The 24,599-nt window shown below is 40.4% G+C and overlaps 2 protein-coding genes and 1 non-coding gene across 9 annotated transcripts in view; all 3 read right to left on the bottom strand.

Moving 5' to 3' along the window:
* LOC104945447 (probable G-protein coupled receptor 123) overlaps positions 1-15,319 on the bottom strand; it is a 22,188-nt gene extending 6,869 nt beyond the window's left edge. The window contains exons 1-3 of the mRNA XM_010771118.1: positions 15,308-15,319; positions 12,515-12,642; positions 3,786-3,909 (exon numbers count right to left, since the gene is read on the bottom strand). Coding sequence (XP_010769420.1) covers positions 3,786-3,909; positions 12,515-12,642; positions 15,308-15,319 — 264 coding nt within the window. The remainder of the gene's footprint in view (positions 1-3,785; positions 3,910-12,514; positions 12,643-15,307) is intronic.
* Positions 15,320-18,393: 3,074 nt separating this feature from the next.
* gps2 (G protein pathway suppressor 2) lies at positions 18,394-23,878 on the bottom strand. Of its 7 annotated transcripts, none has more exons than XM_010771111.1 (12): positions 23,707-23,878; positions 22,881-22,998; positions 22,698-22,715; positions 22,190-22,299; positions 21,977-22,092; positions 21,776-21,855; positions 21,608-21,687; positions 20,877-21,048; positions 20,241-20,324; positions 20,032-20,108; positions 19,730-19,837; positions 18,394-19,096 (listed from the first exon to the last, which is right to left on the bottom strand). In XM_010771111.1, exons 2-12 carry the CDS (start codon positions 22,972-22,974, stop codon positions 19,004-19,006), a joined length of 1,032 nt encoding a protein of 343 aa, XP_010769413.1. In that variant the 5' UTR covers positions 22,975-22,998; positions 23,707-23,878; the 3' UTR covers positions 18,394-19,003. The 7 variants fall into 7 exon arrangements, with proteins under 7 accessions (XP_010769413.1, XP_010769412.1, XP_010769411.1 ...); XM_010771110.1 differs by having other exon boundaries at positions 19,730-19,825; positions 22,698-22,733; XM_010771109.1 differs by having other exon boundaries at positions 22,698-22,733.
* Positions 23,879-24,238: 360 nt separating this feature from the next.
* On the bottom strand, positions 24,239-24,312 carry trnan-guu (transfer RNA asparagine (anticodon GUU)). The gene has a single exon. It is a non-coding gene; the product is annotated as a tRNA-Asn (tRNA).
* Between the last annotated feature and the right edge of the window lie 287 nt (positions 24,313-24,599).

Below are 24,599 nucleotides of genomic sequence, written 5' to 3' on the forward strand. Positions count from 1 at the left end.
ACCTGACTCCATGCTACATCGACCAGGACTTCCCAAAAGGTACGGAACTTCGCAAGCAGAAGATAAATACCTTGAAAAGTCAGGCAGAAAAGAAGACACAGTTTTTCAAAAAAATAACGAAGCACTTTTAAAGTAAGATAAAAGACCTTTTCAATTTTGTTTACTGAGAGTTTGTGTGTGAGTGCACTGTTATGTTGTTATGTTAACTGGCCTCTGAATACTGGTAGGAGAGGTTTAATTCAATTTCTGTCAATATTATGGTGTGTGATATTTACAATAAATCTGTCTGAGCAGAGCTATGTGTGTCAGGGTTCTTACGGTCATTAAAAACCTAGAAAAGTCATGGAAATTCAAAATGCTAATTCCAGGCCCTGGAAAAGTTATGGAAAACAATATTTTTCCAAAAGTTTAGGAAAAGTCATGGAAATGAGCTCCGGCTCATTGTTTCACATCTTCTCTGTTTACTGTTCACTCTCGTGGTGTTGCTCTCTTTTCAGCTGCAGCAGCACGCAGCTGTTCTCAGGGAAAACTGCACCTGCACAACACCTGGCATCGAGCAGTTCTGTACTGCTGGGAACATACAGGAGGATTCTGCTGCTTAAGACACAGGTATTTCATCAGAGGTCAGTAGCAGTGCCACCACACTGATGCAACTGCTGGCCCCCCCAATGGCCCCCACCTCACAAGTGTCTTATTTAATATTTAACACATCTTTGTAGTGATTTGAGCTTGAGTAATTTTGTATATTGGTCCTAATTATCAATGTTCATATTTAAGCTGTATAATTGTATTTGTTTGGAAAAGGGATGACTCAATAAACCAGAGTTTTTTGTGCAACTCAAATCGTTAAACACACGCACGCACGCACGCACGCACGCACGCACGCACGCACGCACGCACGCACGCACGCACGCACACACACACACACACACACACACACACACACACACACACACACACACACACACACACACACACACACACACACACACACACACACACACACACACACCAGTGGTGAACTGTGTCTATCACAACTGGACCTTCTGTAGACACAAACACACCTGCCGCCGCGCGAAGGATATTCTACCCCGAGACCCAGAAAAATATCTGATTGGTTGCATTTCTTTTCTAACACAAAACCACTGTTATGCGTAGTGCATGGACCAAGAAGGACAAACAAATCAACGTAACACTGTAATATTTCAGATCAACAACACAGATACGATTCTCATTTATTCATTTTATATACATTTTATTACATTTTAATTATATAATTAAATAGATTTTTTTGTTTGATTTCTCTGAATACCTTGAGGCCTTGACGGTTCGCCACTGATACATACACACACATTTCTGTGTCGCAATCTCAAGTTTCTTATCTCCTGCTACTTCATATTTTAGATTCAGTGCGCATGCGCCAACCGTAGAGTCTGTTGCAGTTGGTCTTGCTAGATTTGTACTTATTTCAACGTGTAGCTTTCTTATTTAATCTGATCTTAATTTTCTGTGGATAACTTCTATTAGTAACTTATTAAGCTATACTCATTTGATTTATTTGCTTGGTTGTTGAGTTGCTGTTGTGATGCATCCATGCCGCTGTTGCGCAGCAACCACATGGCTGACTTGTTTATACCAGGGAGAAGCTAATCACGCTAAAACCTGCTAGCAAAGTGGTCTGAACACTGCGATCAGCACTGAAACCTAAAGAAGGACACAGAGGATGCATGGGTTAACAAAAGAGAAAAGGAGGTGAGATGGGTCCAGATGTATGGAGAAAATTAGATAAAGCCCATTGCTCCCCCCTCTGATCATGGGCAATGCAAGGTCATGGTTAATGGAATGGACAAGCTAACGGCGTTAGCTAGGAGTCAGACGGACCACATTACTTAGGAGTCTATGTTAATGTGCTTTTGAAAACATGACCGACAACTTCACCATGTCTTCACAATAAGCCTGAGTCTATTTTTATTCTAATATGGTGCCACGTCAAGAAACTTAATTTCCCCCTGGGATTAATACAGTATTTTCATTGATTGATTGATAAACAATTAAATATGCCTGATTAGGAAATGGTGATGATTTATAGTATCAGTACACTATTAAAACTGCCTTTTGGCGTCAACGTCTTTCGATCTTGGAGTGGTGGGAAGTATTTTGAGTAAAAACCCAGATCCTCAATATGCCTGTCAGCAGCTGTGGAGGAAGACTTGTCGGCTGTGACACATGTGGTGACTTCTTACAGACTTCCCTGTCACCTGTGCTTGGCAGCTCTGACATGAAAAATGACGCTCTCCGTTTCAACGCGGAGAGTCTGAGTCTTTACTCTGTGGAATAAAGGGGCCACCTAAAGTGCTTGTGACAGCAGAAGACACAGCTAAGTCCCAAACCCACTGCAGTTCACAGTGAAGGGAGAGAACACGGCCCATTGACGGAGAACAGGGACTGAGTGAAGGCATTTGAAACTGAGTGAAAAGTGGAAGTGTACATCAATCTCTTTGCGCCTAAGTACGGTAAATGCACCCCCACTGAGGTGAGCTGGCAGTGGAGGATGCTCTTTTCCAGCCGATGTTTAATGCGAAAAACCTGAACAAGGCCAGCTATCAATCCCATGGAAAGGAAATCCAACACGTAAATATGGCTTTTCACCCATGAGGAAAAGTAAAAAAGGAAACATTATTTTTATTCACGCTCTTTTTGACACCTACACCTTATCTTGACAAAAGTCTTGACTACCTTAACGGGACAGTACACCCCAAAATAAAATAAAAAGTATTCATCTTCTTACATAATACAAATCTGAAAGATGCTGTATCGTGTTTTCCACCCACATTCTTGATGAATAACAAACTGAAAATAGTATGGTGCCAGCAGGCAATAAAGCGTTTCTCTGACCTGTTTCAAATGTATCCTGACATCCCAAATCTCCAGGTTGCTCCATGACCTGCAATATTTGGTGTATTTACCATAATCTCCAGATCCTTCATCAAACACATGCATTGTTGATGTGATTGTGAACCTGACGAAATAAGTTATATAATGTATAATCTAGGGCTTTCAAAGGTAATGCGATAATAATGCGTTAATGCAACTTCCTTTTAACACCACTAAACTAAACACCAGAAAAAAGCTCAAAAGGAGAAAGGACAGTTCCCCAGTTGGATTGTTGCAATAGTAATACACATACATTTTTAAGAAACAATCACATTTGTCTACTCCCATGTTGATTAAACACTGAGTATTACATCGCAATTAATCAAAAGTTAACTATGGAAATCAAAACGATTAATCAAAATTAAATATTTTAATCGATTGACAGCCCTCGTATAATCCCACGATCATTGTTCCAGAAAAACATGACGCAAAAACTGTTATGTAATGTGGTAATTATGCAAGATTATGCCATGGAAAACTGTTTCGTATTGAATTCTAATGACAATAAAAATGTTTTACATACCACTTTCGTGAATGCCCAGAAAAATGATATAACACTGGGCAATATGGCCCACCATTAACCCCAGGCAACAACACGGACAATAGAGGGCCAGAGAGTAAGTGCATTCATGACGGAAGACCCTGAACCATAGTGGCTCATTGTGTCAACACTTAACCATGAGAGGGACCAGATCATTCATGCAGCTGAAGCATGAAAGACACATAATGCTGGGTTACTATACGTCCACATACTGCACTAGAGGCTGTGGTTGACAACACCTGAGTGGACATTCATAATCCATTTTCTGAAAAGCTTTGAGAGTGGATGAATGAAAAGAGAATGCACTTACTGCTTGACAGATGATGGGGTATTTGATTCGATTGATGCCGCCGGCAAACACAGCAAAGGTCAGCGCCGTGTGGAAACAGAAGTTGAGAAGCATGTGCCATCCCTTCCGACTGATGCGGATCGCGCTGCCAAGAGAGACCGAGAATCAAAAGAATTAGCAGGTAAACACCACACGTCACAGAGCTCTATCATACATCTCATTTAGATGCAGTTTTCAAGGTGTATTGCCCATTAGTCACTTCAAGTACGATTTAAGCCAGGCTTTTTCAAGGTCTGCATCATTTATTTTAACTTGCTTCTGCGTTATAGATTAACAACCACAGGAGAGCCTGGGGGGTGCTGCTCGCAGAGTTTAAGATGTCTAAACAGCTCTTTACAAACCCACACCAATATATGTGCTGAATAACAGAATACTTTCTATACTGAAAACATTTCAACCTTGACTCAACAATAACTATTTTCATGTTGAGTAATTCATTTCTAATAAAAAATAATTTCTCTTGTATTTAGGCCAAAAATATTCGTATACTAAAGGTCTAATATTGTAATTGGTTAGCATCGTCAATCATACAAACAACATCACTCATGTTCTTACCACATTCAATTGTGTGTATTACAAGGCCATTTTGGAACAGTTGTAGAACACATTGTTAAACACAATTACACCAGAACCAGTACAGGAACACAATTATTCAAATGTCTGTGTCCCTGGTGCATGCTGGGAAATGTCCACAATGACAAACTTAGAATCTTTTTAATATAAAATACAGTTTTTGCGTTGACTCTTATAAGGGTTTTATAAATCCAGATTAAAAAAAACATTTTGTTCATAGTGGAACATTTAGATTACAAGAATGCCTGTGACAAAAATATGTGCCGAGTTTGGAACAGTCACCGCTAACACAACGGGCATCTTATATACATTGAAGAAAATCTTAGTTGAAAAACACATTTTTATTAAACTCCCAAATCTACTCTTTGCGATTGTTGATGGTTCTACTATTCTGATCTGTGTGACCTAAAAGTTTTTAGTAAATTATTTTTAAAAACTGTTATTTCAAGATTTAAAAATGGCAATGTCAGAAAAGAAAATGCTTCATAAAAAACGTAGTTGCCATGTCTAAGCATTTTAAAAATTCATTTAAATACGTTTATTGAGAGTTAAAGACACATTTTAGTACATTTTAATGATCCACAGAAACCCTGGGAAGGAATTTTGTATAATTTAAAACCCCGGTTACCTTAATGGTCACACTATTTCATTTAAAATGGACCTCAAGACAAGGGCTTCTCGCAGTTCACATGAGATAAGGGTTCAGTGTGTCATTCAGGGCACAACCTTCCCGTATTTGTGGTTAATGCACACAAATAAGACTCACTCCGCTGGTTTGATGATGAAATAAAAGAGATTGCTTCCAGTTGGCTGGGCCAATTGAAGTTTTCACGATGTAAAACCATGCACTCATATCCACCCTGGGAAATATGGCATTAGCTGGGGGGGTTAAACACTCTTGGGCAGGCCACTTAACCCACATTACCATTTTCCTCCCAGCTGTTAGGAAATAGGCTAACTAGGTCAGACAATGCTAACATATTTGTCGCACGGGTGTGAATTAACAGACCATCCATTCTTTTAATTACTTTCCTGTGTCAGCCCCCCCCCTCCCCTCTTTCCTTTTCTTCCATACAGACACTGTCACCATTTGAAATTATATAACCTTGTGCTGGAAATCTGCACTCCCCAAAATGGAGGAGCGGAGCCCCGGCTGCACGTGAGCCAACTGTAGATGAAGCAGTGGCTCAGCAGTGAACTATGAGGCGTGTCTGGGGCCGGTGGGGGGGGNGGGGGAGTAAAAGCTGCTGCCGTCGATGCCTCTGCCGCGGTGCAAGTGCTGAACTCCATTCAGCAAAGGGGCCATAAATCAGGCCGGCTCCTGGCCTGCCTAGAAGAGGGTTTTCATAGGCTCTGCTCCAGGCTTTCATTGGGTCAAGTACATTAACCTGGCAACCCTCCACATCCCCATCTCCCAGAAGGTGGGGGGGGGGGATCCTCTCTCTGCATCTGCTCCCTCACCCCTACACCCACTGCTGAGCCAACTGTAAAAAACCATTAAGCTATGGACAGTATAACTAACATGACACAATACACAATGGGCAGGTTTCATTGGTGGGAGACACACACGCTGATAAGTGCCATAAAGCAAAGGTAACAGGGCTGCTAAGGTTACAAAGAGGTGGAGGCAGCGTTTCACCTCTGCTAGTCATACAAACTAAATGTATCATCATCAGTTTAAAATAAATTACTAAGAACAGGGCAAGGATAAGCAAAATTCCATCAAACCTTTGGAACTGCATTCACACGACTGGCGGTATAGCCCAAATAAGCGGAAGCTCTACCCAAAACTGTCATTGAGCACTCAAAGTAAAAATTATTTCAACTTTGACCCCTTTTACCTTTGACTTTTCAACACACACTCATATGACAGCTGTATGAAGCGGTAAATTAGCATTAGCATATAAATTAAACTTAACCAGCTGTTTTGACCGCAAGGCTCTGCGCTAAAACCTAGCGGTGAGCAAATCGTGTATCACGTGAATGCAGCTTGAGCAGCTTTCTTAAAATATTTACTTTTATTTGCTGAGGTTTGTTCCGGCAGAATTCAAGCTAACTGCTAACTGCTAACTGCGCTGACTGGCGCCATATTGACTAACTGTTGCATCTTGAGGAACAAGTGGTAATACTATACAGCACAAGTCAGGCTGTTGGCTAGTCGATTAGCATGCTAATTTCATAGGCTATCTCCGAGACACAAAACACAGATCACTTTGACATGATGTCAACACTGCAGCCCCTTCACGTTGATAATTTGAGTGAATTTATTGTACGTTTGAGATGAAATGTCTGGCTTTATCTTACAAATTGCACCTTTAGATTAGAGAATGGATGTGTTTACGTGCTAATATAACAGAGAAAAAAGGACGCTAACTGGCAGCAACGAGGCCGGCAATATGATTTCAATATAGAACAATGACAAACACCTTTATTTTCTTTCGGCTCATATGTTGAAATCATCATTGCAGGAATATTTTTATGGATGTCCGTATGTTTTTTTAAGTGAGAAAGTGGCTTGTTTAAACATGCACAAGTTAACCCACTGTGCTTATCCTTGAACAGCCTCCCTCACATTCTGCCCATTTAACACGCGGCCCGACGCTTCTCCGCTCCGATACTGTCAGTCAGCGGGAGTGATACTACATAACCAAAGTGTTACTAAACAGAGATGTGTTTTACTGCTGGGAAGTGCCTTGAGGGCGGTGTGGAGGATGAGGAGGTGTTGGATTTTGTTAATGTGAGTGCCTTTGAAAAAAAAAGCCTCTAACTCTCCCCTGTGTGTGACAGACACCACAAAAGCTCCGGCTTCATTTCTTAAACATGGGTCTCTAGTTTGGACTGGAATTAATGTGTTTCTGCTCTGCAAAGCGCTTTTTGATGAATGAGTGTGCTTACATTATGCAAACACGTTTTGTATTTTGGAGGAAGACAGTTATGTTTTACACATGGTGATCCTGGTTATAGTAACTTGGATAAGCCCTTTCTCTGTTTTTGGAAGACATTGGTGTACTAGCTGGCGTACTTTCAAAGAAATCAGGATAATGTTGCATGAATGGACATCATGCCAAATATGAACAAGACTAGGGTAGTACTGGGACACTTATGTGCATGTAAACATACTTAGGGCCGGATTTACATTTTCAAAAGGATTGTGAAGCTTTTGAAGCCTCTTAACCTTCAACAATTATACAAAATACAAACATATGGGATAATTGTTGTATCAAAGTTTGAATGCACCCTAACTATGCTGCCAAGTAAATAGTGCACGCATGTTATATGCATATATTCAAATATGGTAATATGCACACATTTGGTGCACAATCAGCAACTTTCTATGCAAATTAGTCATAGACTTTCAATTATTTGGATACTCTGTTGTTTATCAGTCTGTCAATCATTCCTTTAATCTGTAAAAACAGTCAAATTCAGAAAAATATGCACGAATAGACACTCGCAGTTCTAGTGAAATTAAAAGCGTCTGCATAGTGGTGGTAGTAAGTGAATCAAATGTAAAGCCTACTGACAGACCAAACCAAATGAAAGGTTTCTCTCTGTCGCATTTAAAGGGGCCCTATTTTACCTTTTTTGGTTTTCCCTTTTCTGTTCAGATGCTTAACTATTCAGCATATAACAATAGAGCTGCACAATTTGGGGGAAAAAACTGATTGTGATAATTTTGACTGCATTGCCATGTGATTCTCAATGTTAAAGGGAATGATGAGTCAATCCTCAAATTAAATAAAGACTTACTACCAGGTTAAATATTCGTTAAAGAGTCCTCAGCATGTTATCTTTAGTGATTTTGATGCTGGGCTAAATATCTATTTCCTTGTATCTTGTCTTAGATATGTGTCCGCGTGTCCTCTCTGAGGAACTAAGATATTCTAAAAAATAATATTTGAAAACATTAAAAAAAAAAAAACATTTAAAAAGAAAATACTATTTTAGTTATATTTTTAATTAGTTTTATCAAAATAACTTGATTTAATTGAATTTAAAATAACATTTCCAAAGAAAGAAATCCTTTGAATCTGCCTGTTCAGTTTCTGTTTGAATGTGAAGGGTTAAATGAAAGAAGCTCGTCTCTGCGAGTTACTGTGAAGACGGGAGAGCTTGGTGGTCCTGCTGTAAATTCACAGAGGGCCAGCTATAGTGACGCAATGAGAGAGTAATGTCAAATTACAGTACAGTTGACCAATCATATCTTCCCTCTAAATGGGTGGGCTTTGTTATCGCAGACTTTATGACAAGTTCCGCCCGCTGTGAAGTTGATGCATGTGTGTTACTGGGTGTTTGTCAATGTCAAGGAAGGATGCTCCAGAGCCACTATGTCAAGTATGCTACGTCATTGAGTCCCGCCGAAGGACTTTTCCAATGTCTAGGCTTATTGGAATTCTACCGAGCCTGGCGTCCTTCGTAGCGAGACATTTTGAGGCTGCACATGTGTATCCTCCGCGGTCTTAAAATCCCCACAATGCTTTGCGCACGGACCAATTTCCAAATCTTTGGCGGAAATCGCATTCCATTTAAGGCAGGTCCTAGTATTTGACGCACACCTGCACACCTGTTCCACCATTCTTCGTTTTCCGAGGCTAGGAAGGAAGTGACTCGGAAGACATGTCCTTCCAAGGAAACGTCCTCGACATTGAGAAACACCCACGGAGTGGTGCAATGACGCATCCTAAAACCCGGAAGTAAGCTGCGCTCGGGTTCCCTCGACACAAAAACTATGGGATTTCTCCATAGGATTTTGGAAAATAGCTTGAAATAAGGTCTGTGGAAAACGAACCTGTTAGATAAATGCACGTTTTGTTCAGCCGGATAATATCCACATGTCTACCCTACTTTTATTATTTTCGAATCATAAATCTAATCGATAGATTTATGGTCGATAGATTTATGATTTGCATAAGTTTGTTCATGATGGCTCACTTCAGTGATAGTGATGACATCGTTGCGAAATTATTAACCGAGTCATTTTCAAGATTGAGTTACAATGATAAATTGGAGTGGCAAAGGATCAGCTGAATGACCCGCAAGTGCTTCATCCAAAAGGACAGGAGGATGGACTTTGTGTTTGAGTGATTTGATCATCAAAGGTAGGCCTAAGTCATTTTCAATGTGTGCCGACTTAATTCATTTGTAATTGTTACTTGGCTGTGGGTGCCCTGCCCTGTCATGATAGGTGTCATTGATGAGTTTTGCACCCCGTGCCGCTGTTTTGATATTCCGCTGAAGTATACGCTGTGACGTATTAACTCTTCTTTTTTCTTTTTTTCGAGGGAAGGGGTGGGGGTCAGAGGGCCTAGGTATAAAAGTCACGGCTCGCCACTAGTTGATGCATTAATTAAGGTATTGTTCCTGCATTAAGTCATGCATGAGATACTATTAATCCTTATACATTACTGATAGTTCATGAAGTACTACATTAATGAATTCATGCTTTTTCATGCATGAATTCATGATGATTCATGTACCCTTACCATAAAGTGTTACCCATTTTTCTTTACCAATTGTAGTGCTCACGGAGATTTGGACATCACACTCGTCCATTTTGCAAGTAGAACAACATAAAGAGTCCTGTCCTTATACAGTAGATTTGAAATACGTTTACAAGTCTACTAAAATACCAGCACTTTCATATATCAACTTAAATTCAACACTGTTATTTTACAGCCACCATAGTTTAGCACTAATATTGACTATTAACTGTATGTATTATTTATTTTTGTATTGAGTTTAACTAATGAAACTCTAATCTTGCACAAACCCTCAGAACATCCAGTGGTGTTTGTATTCTGTTTAAATTTCTCTTTTTATTATATGTAAACAATATTTGTCATTTTCTACTTATCATATGTATGCTGATGACACTATTGTATACTCATGTGCTCCTTCTCTGGATATGGCCGTTTCCAATTTAAAATCTGACTTTATCACGCTGCAGCATGCACTTCTTGATTCCAAACTGATACTGAACGGTAAGAAAACCAAAGCAATGCTTTTTGCTCCCAAGTCAGCGTCCTCTTGCCTCTCCATTGACACCCTTGACGGCGTCTCCGTTGAGTTTGTCGATATATACTCAAAAGAAATATCTGGGCTTTTGGTTGGACAGTAATCTGAACTTCAAACACCACATTGAAGTTCTAACAAAGAAATGGAAATTCACTCTTGGCTTCCTTTACAGATTTAAACGTTGTTTTTCAACTTCTTCTCGTAAAAGGTTTGTCATTGCCATTTTAGGTAAGCTTCCACTGTATGTGACAGATTTGCCCCAGTTTGTGACTCTTACAACCTCAGAACCAGTGCCTGGATACGGTTCCAGGTACCTGCTGTGCGGACTGAGGCTGGAAAAAGTCCTTGGAATGACCTTCAAACAAGCCTCAAACTGATGGCACTTGTCCCTAGAGCCTGTTTTAAATTGAAGTTGTCAGAGGTCCTTAGCTGCAGTAGTGCACCTTACTGTCCCAAATGTGCACAATGTAGTGACTGCTTTTTGTCTTTTGTTTACTTAGTTCTGTTCTCTGTATTTTATGTGTCTGTGTTATGTGTAAGAATGTGTAACGTTGCTGCTTTCTTGGCCAGGTCAGCATTGTAAATGACATTTTATCTCAATGCTTTTATCTGGTTAAATAAAGGTTAAATAAATAAATACATTCCACTCTAATCAAAAAGCTCAATCTTCTTCAATTTCAAAATTGCTCATGTCTGTATTTTCATATTTTTCTTCTCCAGTCAATACTGCAGTGCCGGGCGACAGTAAGTGATGCTGCTGCTGTTTGGAGCCCAGCTGCTGTCATCGCTGTCTGACTGCAGAGGGACGCACCCTGTCTCCGTCCCAGGTGTCACACATGGTGGCAAACGCTGCTGCGCGTCCACACACACACACTTTGATACATGACTGCGCTTCAGTCACAGTACGGACAAATGAAACCAAACCATCTGTAGAGAACATTGTGTTATTCTAGAAAATTGTTGCTTACGAAACATTTATTTTAGATTAACCCTCACTCCGAAAACTAAATCGTTGACTTTAATTAAATGTATTGTGTCAACACATTTCACATCACTGTATCAGGTTAGTTTAAAGCAATAATTAAGTTGAGCCTAATATTTTTTTATAACTTATGTTATTGCTTTCAACTAGCCTAATATATGTATGTGAAACCTTTTGACATCATACATTTAACTAAAGTCAACGTTTCAGTTTTTTCACTGAAAAGTAGTCCAATCTCACCGATGTACTACTTTCATCAATCATAAACATTGTGTTTTACATTTGGTTGCTTTAAAGACTTGTGATTGTGAACATATAACATTGCTGATCACCACTTTTATTCAATTCAATTCAATTTTTTGTGATTTAGTCAACTTTGTAACACCTATGATGTCCCGGGTGAAAAGTGGCGCCATAGGAAATGAATGGGTAACCCTAGATTATGTTCATTCATCAGATAGTACACACCCACAAATCGACAATAAGTAAATTTTGGAAGACATTTTCAGTGTCTATTCTTTGTATATTCATTGCAGTTATTCGAGTAAACCAGTGGTCTGAGACACTGTTTACAGCTTAAAAGGGTGTTGAATAAAATGTGGTGATGCTCAATGGTTTCAGTGTTAATGTAAGAGCAGTTAAAACAGACCGGGAACACAACAGTAAGGGGGGAAAACTAACACGACAGGAGGGTTAAGATAGATACTATGGTACCAAATTAATGCCACAGAGAATAAAGCGACTTACGCCCTACAAGAATAAGAATTGCAGTGCTGGAATAATGCGCCTGACAGCCCCCCCCCCCAGCTTTCATAACAGCTGATGAAGGGCAGACAGATGCCACAGTGCAAAGCCACAGTACATTCTTCATCTCCATATGGAATAATAGGAGTAAAGGTGGCCTAAATGCCCCTCAGAAATCCATTAAAAGCCGCTCTGAAACACACACGCACACACACATCTGTGTTTTAGATCCTCTTACTCAGACAGGCTGCAGTGCTTTACCCCCACCAGCCTAAAGCATCTGACTCACACCCAGGATCTCTGACAGAGGAGTCAAAAATAAACCATGAAATGAAAAAGTGATGAGAGATTAAAGTTTAAAGCTTTTTTTTGTTACCTGTGGTGCACTATGTAGGTGATGATGGAGGCGAAGAGGCAGAGCAACATGACCGCCGTGCAGGCATACACGACCGGGTGCAGAAACTCCCCAGGGTACGGGGGGAAAGACAGCACCTTCTTCAGATCCTGAGGAAAGAAGAACAAAGTGGGGGTGAGACAGAAGTCCTGCTAAATATACACTGAACAAAACGGAAACGTTGACATTTATTTGAAGTCAGTGTCTCTGTTTTTTCAGTGTAGTTTCATCAACATAACATTTTGAAATGACTGCTAAAGACACATCGTTTTAGATTGCAATGTTGCACTTGGTAAAAGAGGGGTTCATTTGAATTACTGTATGCAATAGATTATCCTATACTAATATATGATTTATATTTTGTATTCATATTCAAAATCTGTAAAGTAACTAAAGCTATAAAATACTGTGCAATAAAATTACAATATTTAGTGGAGTAAAGTATAAAGTAGCAAAAGGTGACATGACATTCCATCCCTGACTATCAGCCAGCAAGAACCTGCAAAGTGACCGAAAATTCCACCTTAAAAAAGGATGATGAGTTCCCTATGTGAAAGGAACAGTAAACTGTGACATGTGTAAGAAAATACCAATAAATGTCAGAATGTTTTCCAAATCAGAATAAAAGAGTAACAACAACCCCATCGAGTGAATATCTCCCCCTCCCCCCCATATTAACATATTGCATTTCGGGCGTTTAGCTGACACTCTTAGTCAGAGCGACTGAGTGCAACAATAGCATAATCTGCCTAGTCTGCCAACATTAAGAGAAAAACAAAAATGGATAGCAGCCAGGCAGAAAGACAAACTTAAGTCTCTCTTTGTGGGACACAGACGCTCATTAAGCTCTTATCAACATCACAGTCCGTTTGCTTTGTGATTTATTCTACATGAAGTGTACAAGACACTCTCACAGCATGACAGTAACAAATGACAACTCAGAGCAGACAGACGTTTTTACGCAGTTTTAAATGAATTGATCACTCTTTTGAGCCTTTTGCTTACATTATATGTTTTTTTTCAGCCAGTGTTTTATCCCTTTTCACCTGTAGTGGGTTGCAACATGTATAGAATGTTACGGTTGTATTTGTCACTTCAGTAGCACTTACACACAACAAACGTTTTAGTTTAATTCCTTTCTCTATTCTGAAGTATCCTCCTGATTCACAGCCTAGATTCACTAGATTCACCTTCCGTTCACAGCCTAGATAATATAACTTTATATATTTGTTAAAGGCTGATGTATATGTATTAATACTAAGAAAGGTACCACATTACCTCTGTAAAACGTCACTGTAATAAAGAAGAAGATATAAGATAACCCATTATTAATCATTTTGGGGAAAAGCAGTTGTTTGCGCAACACATGCGTCCTTTTCATTGAGAGGGGCCAGAGCAAAGACGCTAGCAGGTATTCTTGCACCAAGGAAAGGTATAGTGGCTTGATCAATCACATTGAATGTAATATGCTAAGGGGCGGGACAGACAGGCGGGTTTCAGACAGAGGGTGAAAATAGGCAGCACAGGCAGTATGAGAAAAATAAAGAGCTTTGTGAACATTAATAAAGCATGGAGACATGTCCCAGTAGAGACACTACATACTGATATACACCTGAACATCAGCAGGAGGGGACTCTTTAAAGTAGAGGCACTACATACTGATATACACCTGAACATCAGCAGGAGGGGACTCTTTAAAGTAGAGGCACTACATACTGATATACACCTGAACATCAGCAGGAGAGGACTCTTTAAAGTAGAGACACTACATACTGATATACACCTGAACATCAACAGGAGAGGACTCTTAAAAGTAGAGACACTACATACTGATATACACCTGAACATCAGCAGGAGAGGACTCTTTAAAGTAGAGACACTACATACTGATATACACCTGAACATCAGCAGGAGAGGACTCTTTAAAGTAGAGACACTACATACTGATATACACCTGAACATCAGCAGGAGAGGACTCTTTAAAGTAGAGACACTACACACTGATATACACCTGAACATCAGCAGGAGAGGACTCTTTAAAGTAGAGACACTACATACTGATACGATTATATGTGTTCTTTAATTTACTGTAATCACATGAAGTGTCTCCCCTTGATAATTAAATTTGTTGTTGTACAAAAGAGACAAAATAAGCTATTTTAAAAACTGTTCACCCATTTAGCATCTGTGTGTGGAGCCAGCAGTGTTGCTAAGTAAAGCACCCACTCTCCTGTCTCCCATAACCCTGCAGGCTCACTGTGAGTTTGTGTCTGTTAGAGTGACACACACACACACACACACACACACACACACACACACACACACACACACACACACACACACTCTGTCTCTATCATTGTCTTGGTGCGTAGCCGAGTGGGACATTCTCTGTGTGTTTATCCAAGGGCTGATGAGCCTGTCGGGGCCTGTGAGGGCTTGTGACCATGACCCGAGCATTTATAAGCACGGTTGTAAAGCAATGGCCCGAGATGGAATAAAAGCTTTGGGGACAGGACGCCTGGGACATGTAGAGCTGTGGTGCAGACACTTAGTCCAACACTCAGCACTGAGCCCATTAAACACTCCCCTCTGTTTCTAGAGGGAAAAGGGAAGTGCAAAACAAGAATCCAAGACATCCATCCAAGTCTTAAGAACTTTTTTCACATTCAACCTAGAGAGGGGTTCATTTTTTGCCATTTTTGGAGGTAAAGTTAGATTTTTCCAATAGATTATTTTATTGTTAAATAATAAAATACATAATGTCAAGTTTCCCACCCATTTATCCATCCCTCACTTACTACCCTCTACCTCTTGGTGTCAGGTACATTTACTGAAGTACTGAAAATATAAACATTTGGAGTATTTTTCATTGTATGCAAATGTTCTACTTTGCTACATGTTATGGGCACATATTGTATGTTTTGTTCCACTGCATGTTTTTGCTAATTAAAGTTACTTTTCACAATCCCATTTTCAATTCTAAATATAATCACTATGAATAAATTAAGATATATTATTATACGCAGGATAAGCTACCAAGAAATATATTGAAAAATGTAAATGAGATCCACCTTCACAAGACACAGTATGTAAGTGATTAACACATGATCTATGATGAAATGGGCCATAATGAGTGCTTTTACTGTTGTGTAATATTTTGAATACAGGATGGGGTACAGAGAAGGCAACCCTGTCTTCTAAAAATTATGTTCCCACAGAACTAAACTGCATTCTCAATTACGTTTAGCTGTGCCACGGAGCCCGGCCGGGCACAGCCCGAAAAGGCGACGTGGGCAACACCTCCGCTTCTCCGTCCCGCGGGCCCACCACCTACGGGAAACAGCGATGGGGTCGGGTGCGCTGCCAGACGGGTGGCAGTGAAGGCAGAGGGTCTCGACGGACCAGACCCGGGCGACAGAAGCTGGCTTTGGGGACGTGGAACGTCACCTCTCTGGGGGGGAAGGAGTCGGAGCTTGTGCGGGAGGTGGAGCGTTACCAGTTGGATCTGGTTGGGCTCACCTCTACGCACAGCGTCGGCTCTGGAACCTTACTTCTGGATAGGGGTTGGACTCTATTCTTCTCCGGAGTTGCTCAAGGTGTGAGGCGCCGGGCGGGTGTGGGGATACTCACAAGTCCCCGGTTGGGTGCTTCGTTGTTGGAGTCTACCCCAGTGGACGAGAGGGTTGCCTCCCTACGCCTTCGGGTTATGGGGGGGAAAAAACTCTGACTGTTGTGTGTGTTTATGCACCAAAGAGCAGTTCAGAGTATTCAGCCTNGGGCAGAAGCAACAAGCTTCAGGTTCAATAACCCACTTTAGCTTAAATGACTGGAGAGAGGCGAGCTCTTCTTGGGAGGCCGTTGCATTTATTTAGCTGTTCTTCTGTTTCACAAAATACATCACAGACCTCTGTTTTTCTGCTTCCTCGTTTCACTTCCAGAAACATACACACGTTCTCTCACTGTCGCTCTACCATCCACAAACACACATGCACAAGCCACACCCCTCTCTCTCTCTCTCTCTCTCTCTCTCTCTCTCTCTTAAAGGGACAGCGATCTCATCTCACTCTGCATGACCCTAATATCATAACATGTGTGCTCTGGAGAATCACAGAACGGACGATCGTCCTTATTATGCCGTTTAAACCAATTATTTAAATGTGTTTGTTAAATTCGGCATCATGTAAGTTGTGCTGACAGGTCCACACACTGCTTCCCCGCAGCGAGGCTCCCCGCCCTCCTGCTGATAGTGGACGAGCGTCAAGCTCCTCAACGCCAACCCCCCCCGTTGATAATTCTCGATCGTTGGCACGCTGATAACAATTTTTTTTTTTAAATGGCACTTCATATCAAAAAGGTTGCCGACCCCTGCTCTAGTGTCTCAGACCTATGGCAGCTAAACTCAACCACTTTATTTTATTTAACAAACGAAATACTTATTAAGAAAATTTAGTAGAAGCTCCATGCAAATTAAATAAATCCAGAACACCTGCATTTTCAAGCAGCACTAGAATAAAAAGCACCGCATGCAAATTGTTGAAGTTTGTCTCACGGGCATTAGAGCAGCGTCAAGCTAAGAAGAGAGACCGGAAACGTTCCAACTGCACCTTCAAAATAAGAGTGTATAATTACGTCACTGTTTTAGCAGTCTAATGGACTTAAAAAGTTAATGAGTGAAAGTTGACTTTTCCTTCCAAATATATTTGTAATAATACATTACAAATATATAAAACAATAATCAGAATAATAATACAAATTATTATTATAGATTATAGATCATTGGAAATGTCTAACGTTAAAGATTCTCTATGTACAAACCACACAAGTCTGGACGACGATGTAAATAGATAAAAAGGTGTGAAAGAAGGTCTCTTAGCAATGACTGATGGGTCTGTAAACAGTAGCTTCCTATCATCAGGGAAAAAGGGTCATGTTTTTATACGTTCCTGTTGTATGAAGGACATTTAAAGGTCCCATGTCATGGCCATTTCTACTGATCATAATTCCATTGTTGAGGTCTACTAGAATAGATTTACATTGTTCAAATTTCCAAACTCACATTGGTTTCTCATACAGCATCTCTGTAAAGTATGTGTATTCTTTCTCTGTCCTAAATGGCTTGTTGGAGCTCCTGCCCCCTCCCCTCCCTGTGAGCCCAGTGGCCGTCTGCGAGAAAGCGAGACACAGCCCGAAACCAGCCCGAGCAAACACACCCCCAGCCTCGCCGCGTCCCAGGCTGAAATCCCCAGAGCTGCAGCTGAGAAAAGATTGAGTGTGTGTGTGTGTGTGTGTAACGTAACGTCACTATACCCATGAAGAAAAAAATGGAAATGTCCAACGAGGCGTTCTGGGGCAGCATAGACAGGTCTTTTCTGTGTTAGAGTTTTACTCTCTACAGGGTGTACTTTGAGGGTTTGTGACTTTGCACACCGTTTACATGCATACAAAGCTACATAACACACAAGGGGACGGGTAATAACCAGAAAAGCCTGACATGGGACCTTTAAGGCTTGTTCAGTGGCTGCCATACAGTACATATTTTCTGTAGGGCCCTCCTGCTGTTTAGTTCATCCCCTGAAATGAGTCCATACCTACATGGCACACCAAGGTTCAGTCTCTTTGTCTCCAAAAGAAAGAAACCTAGCAACAAGAACACACGGCCAACTGTTTCAAAGTCTTTCAAAGCCCCTTTTCAGAAAGCCTTTTGCTGAAAGTGAGTCAGGTTTCATTTGACCTGAGTCCTGAGCGCTGAGTTAGGAGAAGATAACTCGTGGCAGTTTGGTATCCTTTTTCTTTGTGTTCATACAGAAAAAGCCAAACTGTGAAAAATGTCTCAAAATAAATAAATGAGAAAACAGTTGGACTTGGCGTTTGCTTATAGTTTTTATTTAGCAACCTTAAAAGTGTTAAAACAGCCGACTTCTGTAGAAGAGGAAAACACCGGAAAGCTCCATTGTTTTGTCAGAAAAGTCATTTGAATTTAATTTGCGGTAACTAAACACAATTCAAGGAGTCAGCAACACAGTGAAATAGAGTCTTTCAGTTTCAGTGGTCTTCATCAGTGTGAGCGTGACTTTTCAGCGGAAACATGTTGATTTAATCCACATGTTGATTGAATCCACATGTTCTTCCTCTAAAGCCACTGCGCAAACACTGAATCCTCCACTGACAATAATGAATATTAGTATACAAAGAATAAGCTGTTTCCAGAAGATATTAACATTTTAGTGCACAATCGCACCTGCTGTACAGTGTATTTAATATATCAAATTATTTTACAAATTGAGTTTTGTAAAAAAGAAAAAGGTTACAGAAGCTATGTTATCAGCAGATCACATTAGGAAAGTCCAAAAAACAAACTGTACAGAATATAAAACACAAATCAGATGGCACGATAATGACTTTTTCTGCTGAAATCAAGCAATTACTTGTCGAAAGGGTTCTCTTGAGTGAAGTGGAGGTGATGAAGGGGGGTTACTTCCCGTGGTGGTAGAACCTCTGCCCGCCCTGGCTGTGGGGGAGGAAGCCGTGGCGAGGGGCGCCCTGGGGAGAGCTCTGGAACGAGGCCTGGGGGGGGGAGACAGGGAACAACATGAGGAAGGGGAATATTGTCTAACAGCTGATGAAGCAGAAACACAGAATGACAGTATAGAAAAGTGGATATCAAGATTTAAGATATAAGATTTAAAAAAGTAACCAGGCCCCTTTGTAAGACAATACATTACTACCAGTTTTCTCTCTGGTATGAATGCATGTTCCTCTTGATAAAAGCCCCAGCTAAATGAAATGTACACAGCCATATTATGCTAATGTTCAGGTTCATATGTTTGTTTTGTGTCTCTACTGTGACATGTTAACATGCGTTAGTGTTCAATAAGCTCATTCCTTTTCTCCTACTGCCTTTTGTCACCCTCTGTCTGAAACCAGAGCCCAGTCCACTCTGATTAGTTCGCTAAACCAGCTTTGTGATGATTGGTCAAATTTGAATACAATAATTAAAAAAAAATTTCCCACTAGAGGGAATTTGAGCCTTTGCAGCCCATTTACATGCACACAAACCTAACAGAAAAGGGAGAACAAAGCATAATGTGGCTCATTTAAATAAGGCCTCAGGGAAAAGCTTCTGATAGTGTTAAGAGAGAAAGTGATGACAATGAATTAAAAAAGAGTCATGTGTGTGTGGGCGTTTTGAGCCTTCACCTTTGCAGTGGGGATCTGGACCCCCATGGAGGGGGTGGGTAGGAGTCCAGGAGCTGACGGGTGCATGGTGGGCGGGTGCATGGGCCTCAGAGCGCCCTGTGAGAACATCAACGAGACAGAACAGCGGAGCAGAAGTGTAATCAGAGGAGGAAGAGAGGGTCTGAAGCACAGAGCAGGTCATGAAGTCTATGCTAGCTGCTTCAATTATGTCACACCAAACGTTGTATTTTGATGTTCAGTCTGATACTTACGAATAATAATACTATGATTTGAAGGAGTCAATTTGATATGTCATTTCTTACTGCATCGGTAAAGCCGGACTGTTGGTTGGCATGTTCCAGCTGCTTCTGGAGGGGGATCCCTGCTCCAGGAATGTACCCTGCATGAGAAACACCGTTTGTTATCCAACAATCATTTACATCAAATACAGACGCCAGGTTGATTACAATACTGTACGTTGTATTTATTGACTGTTATTTATAGTAATGAGTGCTGTAACCGGGGAACTGACCAGGCTGGGAGGTGAAGTGACTGTGGACGGGGTATCCAGCCTGCTGGTGGGGGAGGTACTGCATGGCCTGAAACGCAGACGCACCTGGGAGAACAAAAGCAACTTTTTCTCATAGCGATCATTACAGCATACTTTTATGGTTCAAATGATGGATCTGAACATACCACACTGGCAGGAAACCAAAGTAAAGCTGAATAAAAGACTGTTAAACTTCGGAATAAAAATAACCTGAGAATATCTTGTTTTTTAGAAAGATGCCGTGGCTGCATTTGGATACTCCCTTAATATAAGTACACTACGTTGTTCTTTAAAATCCCACAGGCCACTGTCCCCTCTCCAGAAGTGATGATCATTCATCTGCAATAATATTACAGACGGCTCAATAAACCAATGAATCTGACAGTGGTTGTTTTCGACAAGTCTAGTGTTACGTTTAATAAATATGAAATAAAACCCACATGTATAACTTTTATTTGTATATACTTGATATGAAAAGCGTCCAAAATAGCACATGTGAGCAGAAAATGAGAAACAGTGTGTATGTAATATACTCCAGAAACTCAATTTGCACACTATTTCTTATATTACCCATCATTTGGGCTCTCTGCCCCTTATAGACAGACACGTGTCCTTTACCTCTGATCTGGGAGCTGCTGGCGAAACTGACAGGTACTGATGGTCCAGCGGCGTAGGTGGAGGGGTGCTGGGCCTGAGACACCCCGTAGGGCTCGTGGACCCCCTGGCTCCCGCTGAACTGTCCGTGCTCTGCTGGACTAGAGCCGAAGCCGGGGGTCTGATAGTGACGAGCCTAACAGGAGGAAGAGGAGGGTTACACTGTGTTATAGGCAAGACTGGAGTCTGAATATCCATCTCCTTAAGCACATTTTAAAACATATAATTCAGGGGGAATCTGAGACATTTCTAAACACATAGGATTAAATGGGCATGGGCAATTTATCAATATTATATTGATATTGTGATATGAGACTCGTATCGTCTTATATGTGGAATATTGTCGTATAGTAAGTGTTGTCTTAACCTGTTTTTAAAATAAGGTATGTATGCAAGTATTTTTCTGAATTGATCAGATTTTCCATTATTTACCTTTCAACCCCTTAGCCAATTACAATATTCCTGATGATTATCTGTAACATTCTCATGGTGTGAATATATGGTGAGCATCAATTGTCAACACTACAATATTGATACCCTAAATAAAGCAGCTAAATATCACCAGCAACCTATAAATCAGACTCTTATGGAGATATATCTTTGGCATGATATTTTAGATAGAAAACAAAACAAATATGTATGGACATTATTTTGGAAAGACATCAGTTCTTTGAGTTAAAGCCCCCTTTACTCACTGGAATCACAGCAGCAGGGAACAGCTGTTTACTGCGTTCTCCAAGAAGTGCACCAGGTCGACTGTGGCTGACTGGACTGCCTGAGAGAGGCAAAGAGAAGGATCAGTTGAGTTATACATACATTGTAAGAAAGAGAATTCTCCAGATATCCCACAGGCATAGCCGTACCCTGAATGCTGAGAAGGTGCTGCCCTGAGTGCATGGGCAGGCTGGTTTGGTAGCTCGCCGGTGTCAATGTTGTAATGTCACTGGAAAAGAACAAAAATGCAAATGAATACCAAAAATACTTCAGCTAAATGCTTAGTTTATTAACCGAATACTGTCATACCGTTATGTACGAAAAGTACTGAAAAGCTGCGTCATCCTTACTACCTCTGCTCCTTTCTGCGCCTCTTTTCCTCTTCATGAAGCACTTTCTTCAGCTGTAAGAAGAGCTGGTGTTTCTCCTCCTGGAGTCCCTGCAGCTTCTCTCCCATCTTCATGACCTGAGAGCGAGGTTGGGGATCAGAGTACAAGTTAACAAGTTGCCATGGTGTATATAATTGTTCCAAACCAAAATGCAAATGATAATTATTTCCAAACCTGTTCTTTTGTTTCCTCCAAAGACATCCTCTCCTCTATTTCTTTCGTCCTCTTCCTCTCCTCCTCTTCTTTCATCTTCTGCTCCATCATTTTGTCCACTTCTTCCTCCTCTAAAAGGTCACACATGTTTCAGGGATGGTGAAAATACATTCAAATCCCTAAAATACCCAATTTAGTGACTTCTAGACACGTTTGATGAATGTTGTTTCCAATTTCCTTATCCTTAAAGGGTAATAACTGTCTACATGTGAACACATTTAGTACTGAAATGGGTTTCTAATCTTAAGTGCACCAATTCCAATTATGCAAACTTGCATTTAAGATTATGTGTAGTCATTTAAATATATATTAGCTTATTGCTTTTATGGATTCCTAATATCCCAGAGTAAATATTTTAAGTTGTGAAGTTGCCTGCAGTATTGCAAAAAGACAGACATCAATAAAACTTATCACAAAGTATAATGTTATCATAATATTTTTGAGTGAGTAGAGAGATTTGCATATTTACGGGAATAGCGAGTAGATGCTGGGGAAGGAAAACAGACTAAATGGCAAATAATAAGTCAGGAAACACATTCATATTGACTAAAGTGAAATGTAATATATATGCAGTGAGAAGTACAGGGTAGTACCTCTGCAGTTGTGACAGTGTTTGCGTGGTTAGTGTAGTGTTAAACACAGGGGCACGTACCTTGTCTCTTGCGCTCTCTCTCCCTCATGATGTGTTTGTGGAGGGCTCGGGCCATCGCGTTGGAAAGCTTCGGTCTCTCCAAAAGGGCAGGCATGGTGACAGGCAGAGGAGGGGCCAGCTGGTGTAGATACAATGTTCAGTTTTAGAGTAGAAGAGATTAAAACATATAATACATGCATGTAACATAGTCTATCATGTATGCTATCTATACATAAATGCAAACATCTTAAAGTTAAGCCCAACCTCACTGGATGTAATAAAGGACTTTTTTTTTTAAATAAAATGTCATTACATAAAAGGAAAGAAATGCCGAGGAACTTTTCTTATTATTTGACTTATTTATTGGACTTGAATAGACCCTTACTCTGTTGTGAATGATTGCTTTTGTTATGTAATTTCTATTTTTGTAAACTTTTTATTATATTTTATCTATAATGTATTTGCACTTTCATTTTCAATGTCATTGACTGCAAATATGTGCCTTTAAGGTTTGTAAATTACTCTTGATTAATAAAGTTGAAGAGAAAAAAAACATTTATGCTATCTATCACTGGAAATACCACTGGGGGAAGGCCTTGCTGCTATTGGGCTAACAGCTAAGTTAGCAGTGTAAGCTTTGACTGCTAAACGACAGTATATTTATTTATAATGCATCCCCGAGCATGTATAGTTAAATACGAACCTATGTCTAGCGAATATGTGTACAGCGGCATCAATTGTTTAATTTTCCAACATGCCCAAGAGAAAACGTTAATCTGAGTTAGCTAGCGGCTAAACACTTATGGCTTATTTTCGACGGAGTAATGAAATATAATTAAAATCTTACTTTTGTTGCTTTTCTGGGTCGTTTGGTAAAAACCTAACCGTCGTGCGGTTTTACATTGAATGCAAGTCCACTGTGAATGTTTCAGTTGAACAAACGTAATTCATAAAAAATATAAACAGTCGTAGAGGCTTTCAGCCTTCAGCCCGGGTGATTACGCTTCCGGTGCCAAGCAACACATCCGGTTTCTCCCAACGAATTGCATTTTGGGTTTTGTAGTTTCTCCTTGTTTTCTCAGGTCCCCCAGACACAATCTGGTCTAAATATTCAAAAATTAACACGTCAAAGACAGTCATCATCCTGTATTCATGCACATGAAACTAAGTCTCGTTTGAACAATGTACCCCATTTACGTAGAATGGATCTTTTTCACAATAAAAACAAAACACAAAAGTGGTGTAAAACATGGACTGTACATAAACCTGAAAGATCGATATTGATATTAAAATGTTATCAAATATATATATCTGTATCTCAAACAGATTTTCCTTTTAAATTCCGTCTTTTCAATCGCCGCTTGAAAAGAAATAAAGTTCGTCCCTGGGTGGGCTTGAACCACCAACCTTTCGGTTAACAGCCGAACGCGCTAACCAATTGCGCCACAGAGACGGTGTGAGACATAACAGGGAGTAATTTATTTTTAAAGTTCTTCTATGCAGACGGAAGTTGCCGACTCTATAATGTAAAAGTTGACGCCAAAACGACGGTTGTAAAAATAGGTTTTATGACTGTAAACGGGAAAATAGAAACATGTAGTGTTGTTACTTGAATACCTCTGACTTGTCCACTGTCAACCAAAAGCGTGAGGGGGGCGGGTTCGGGGAGAATCCGTGCAGTGAGTGGCTCTGTCTATTGTGATGCCGTGACGTGATTGGCTCCGTCCATTGTGAACCCGC

Source organism: Notothenia coriiceps, unplaced genomic scaffold (assembly GCF_000735185.1).
Source record: "Notothenia coriiceps isolate Sejong01 unplaced genomic scaffold, NC01 NC01_scaffold00009652, whole genome shotgun sequence".
NCBI classification, from domain to species: domain Eukaryota; kingdom Metazoa; phylum Chordata; class Actinopteri; order Perciformes; family Nototheniidae; genus Notothenia; species Notothenia coriiceps.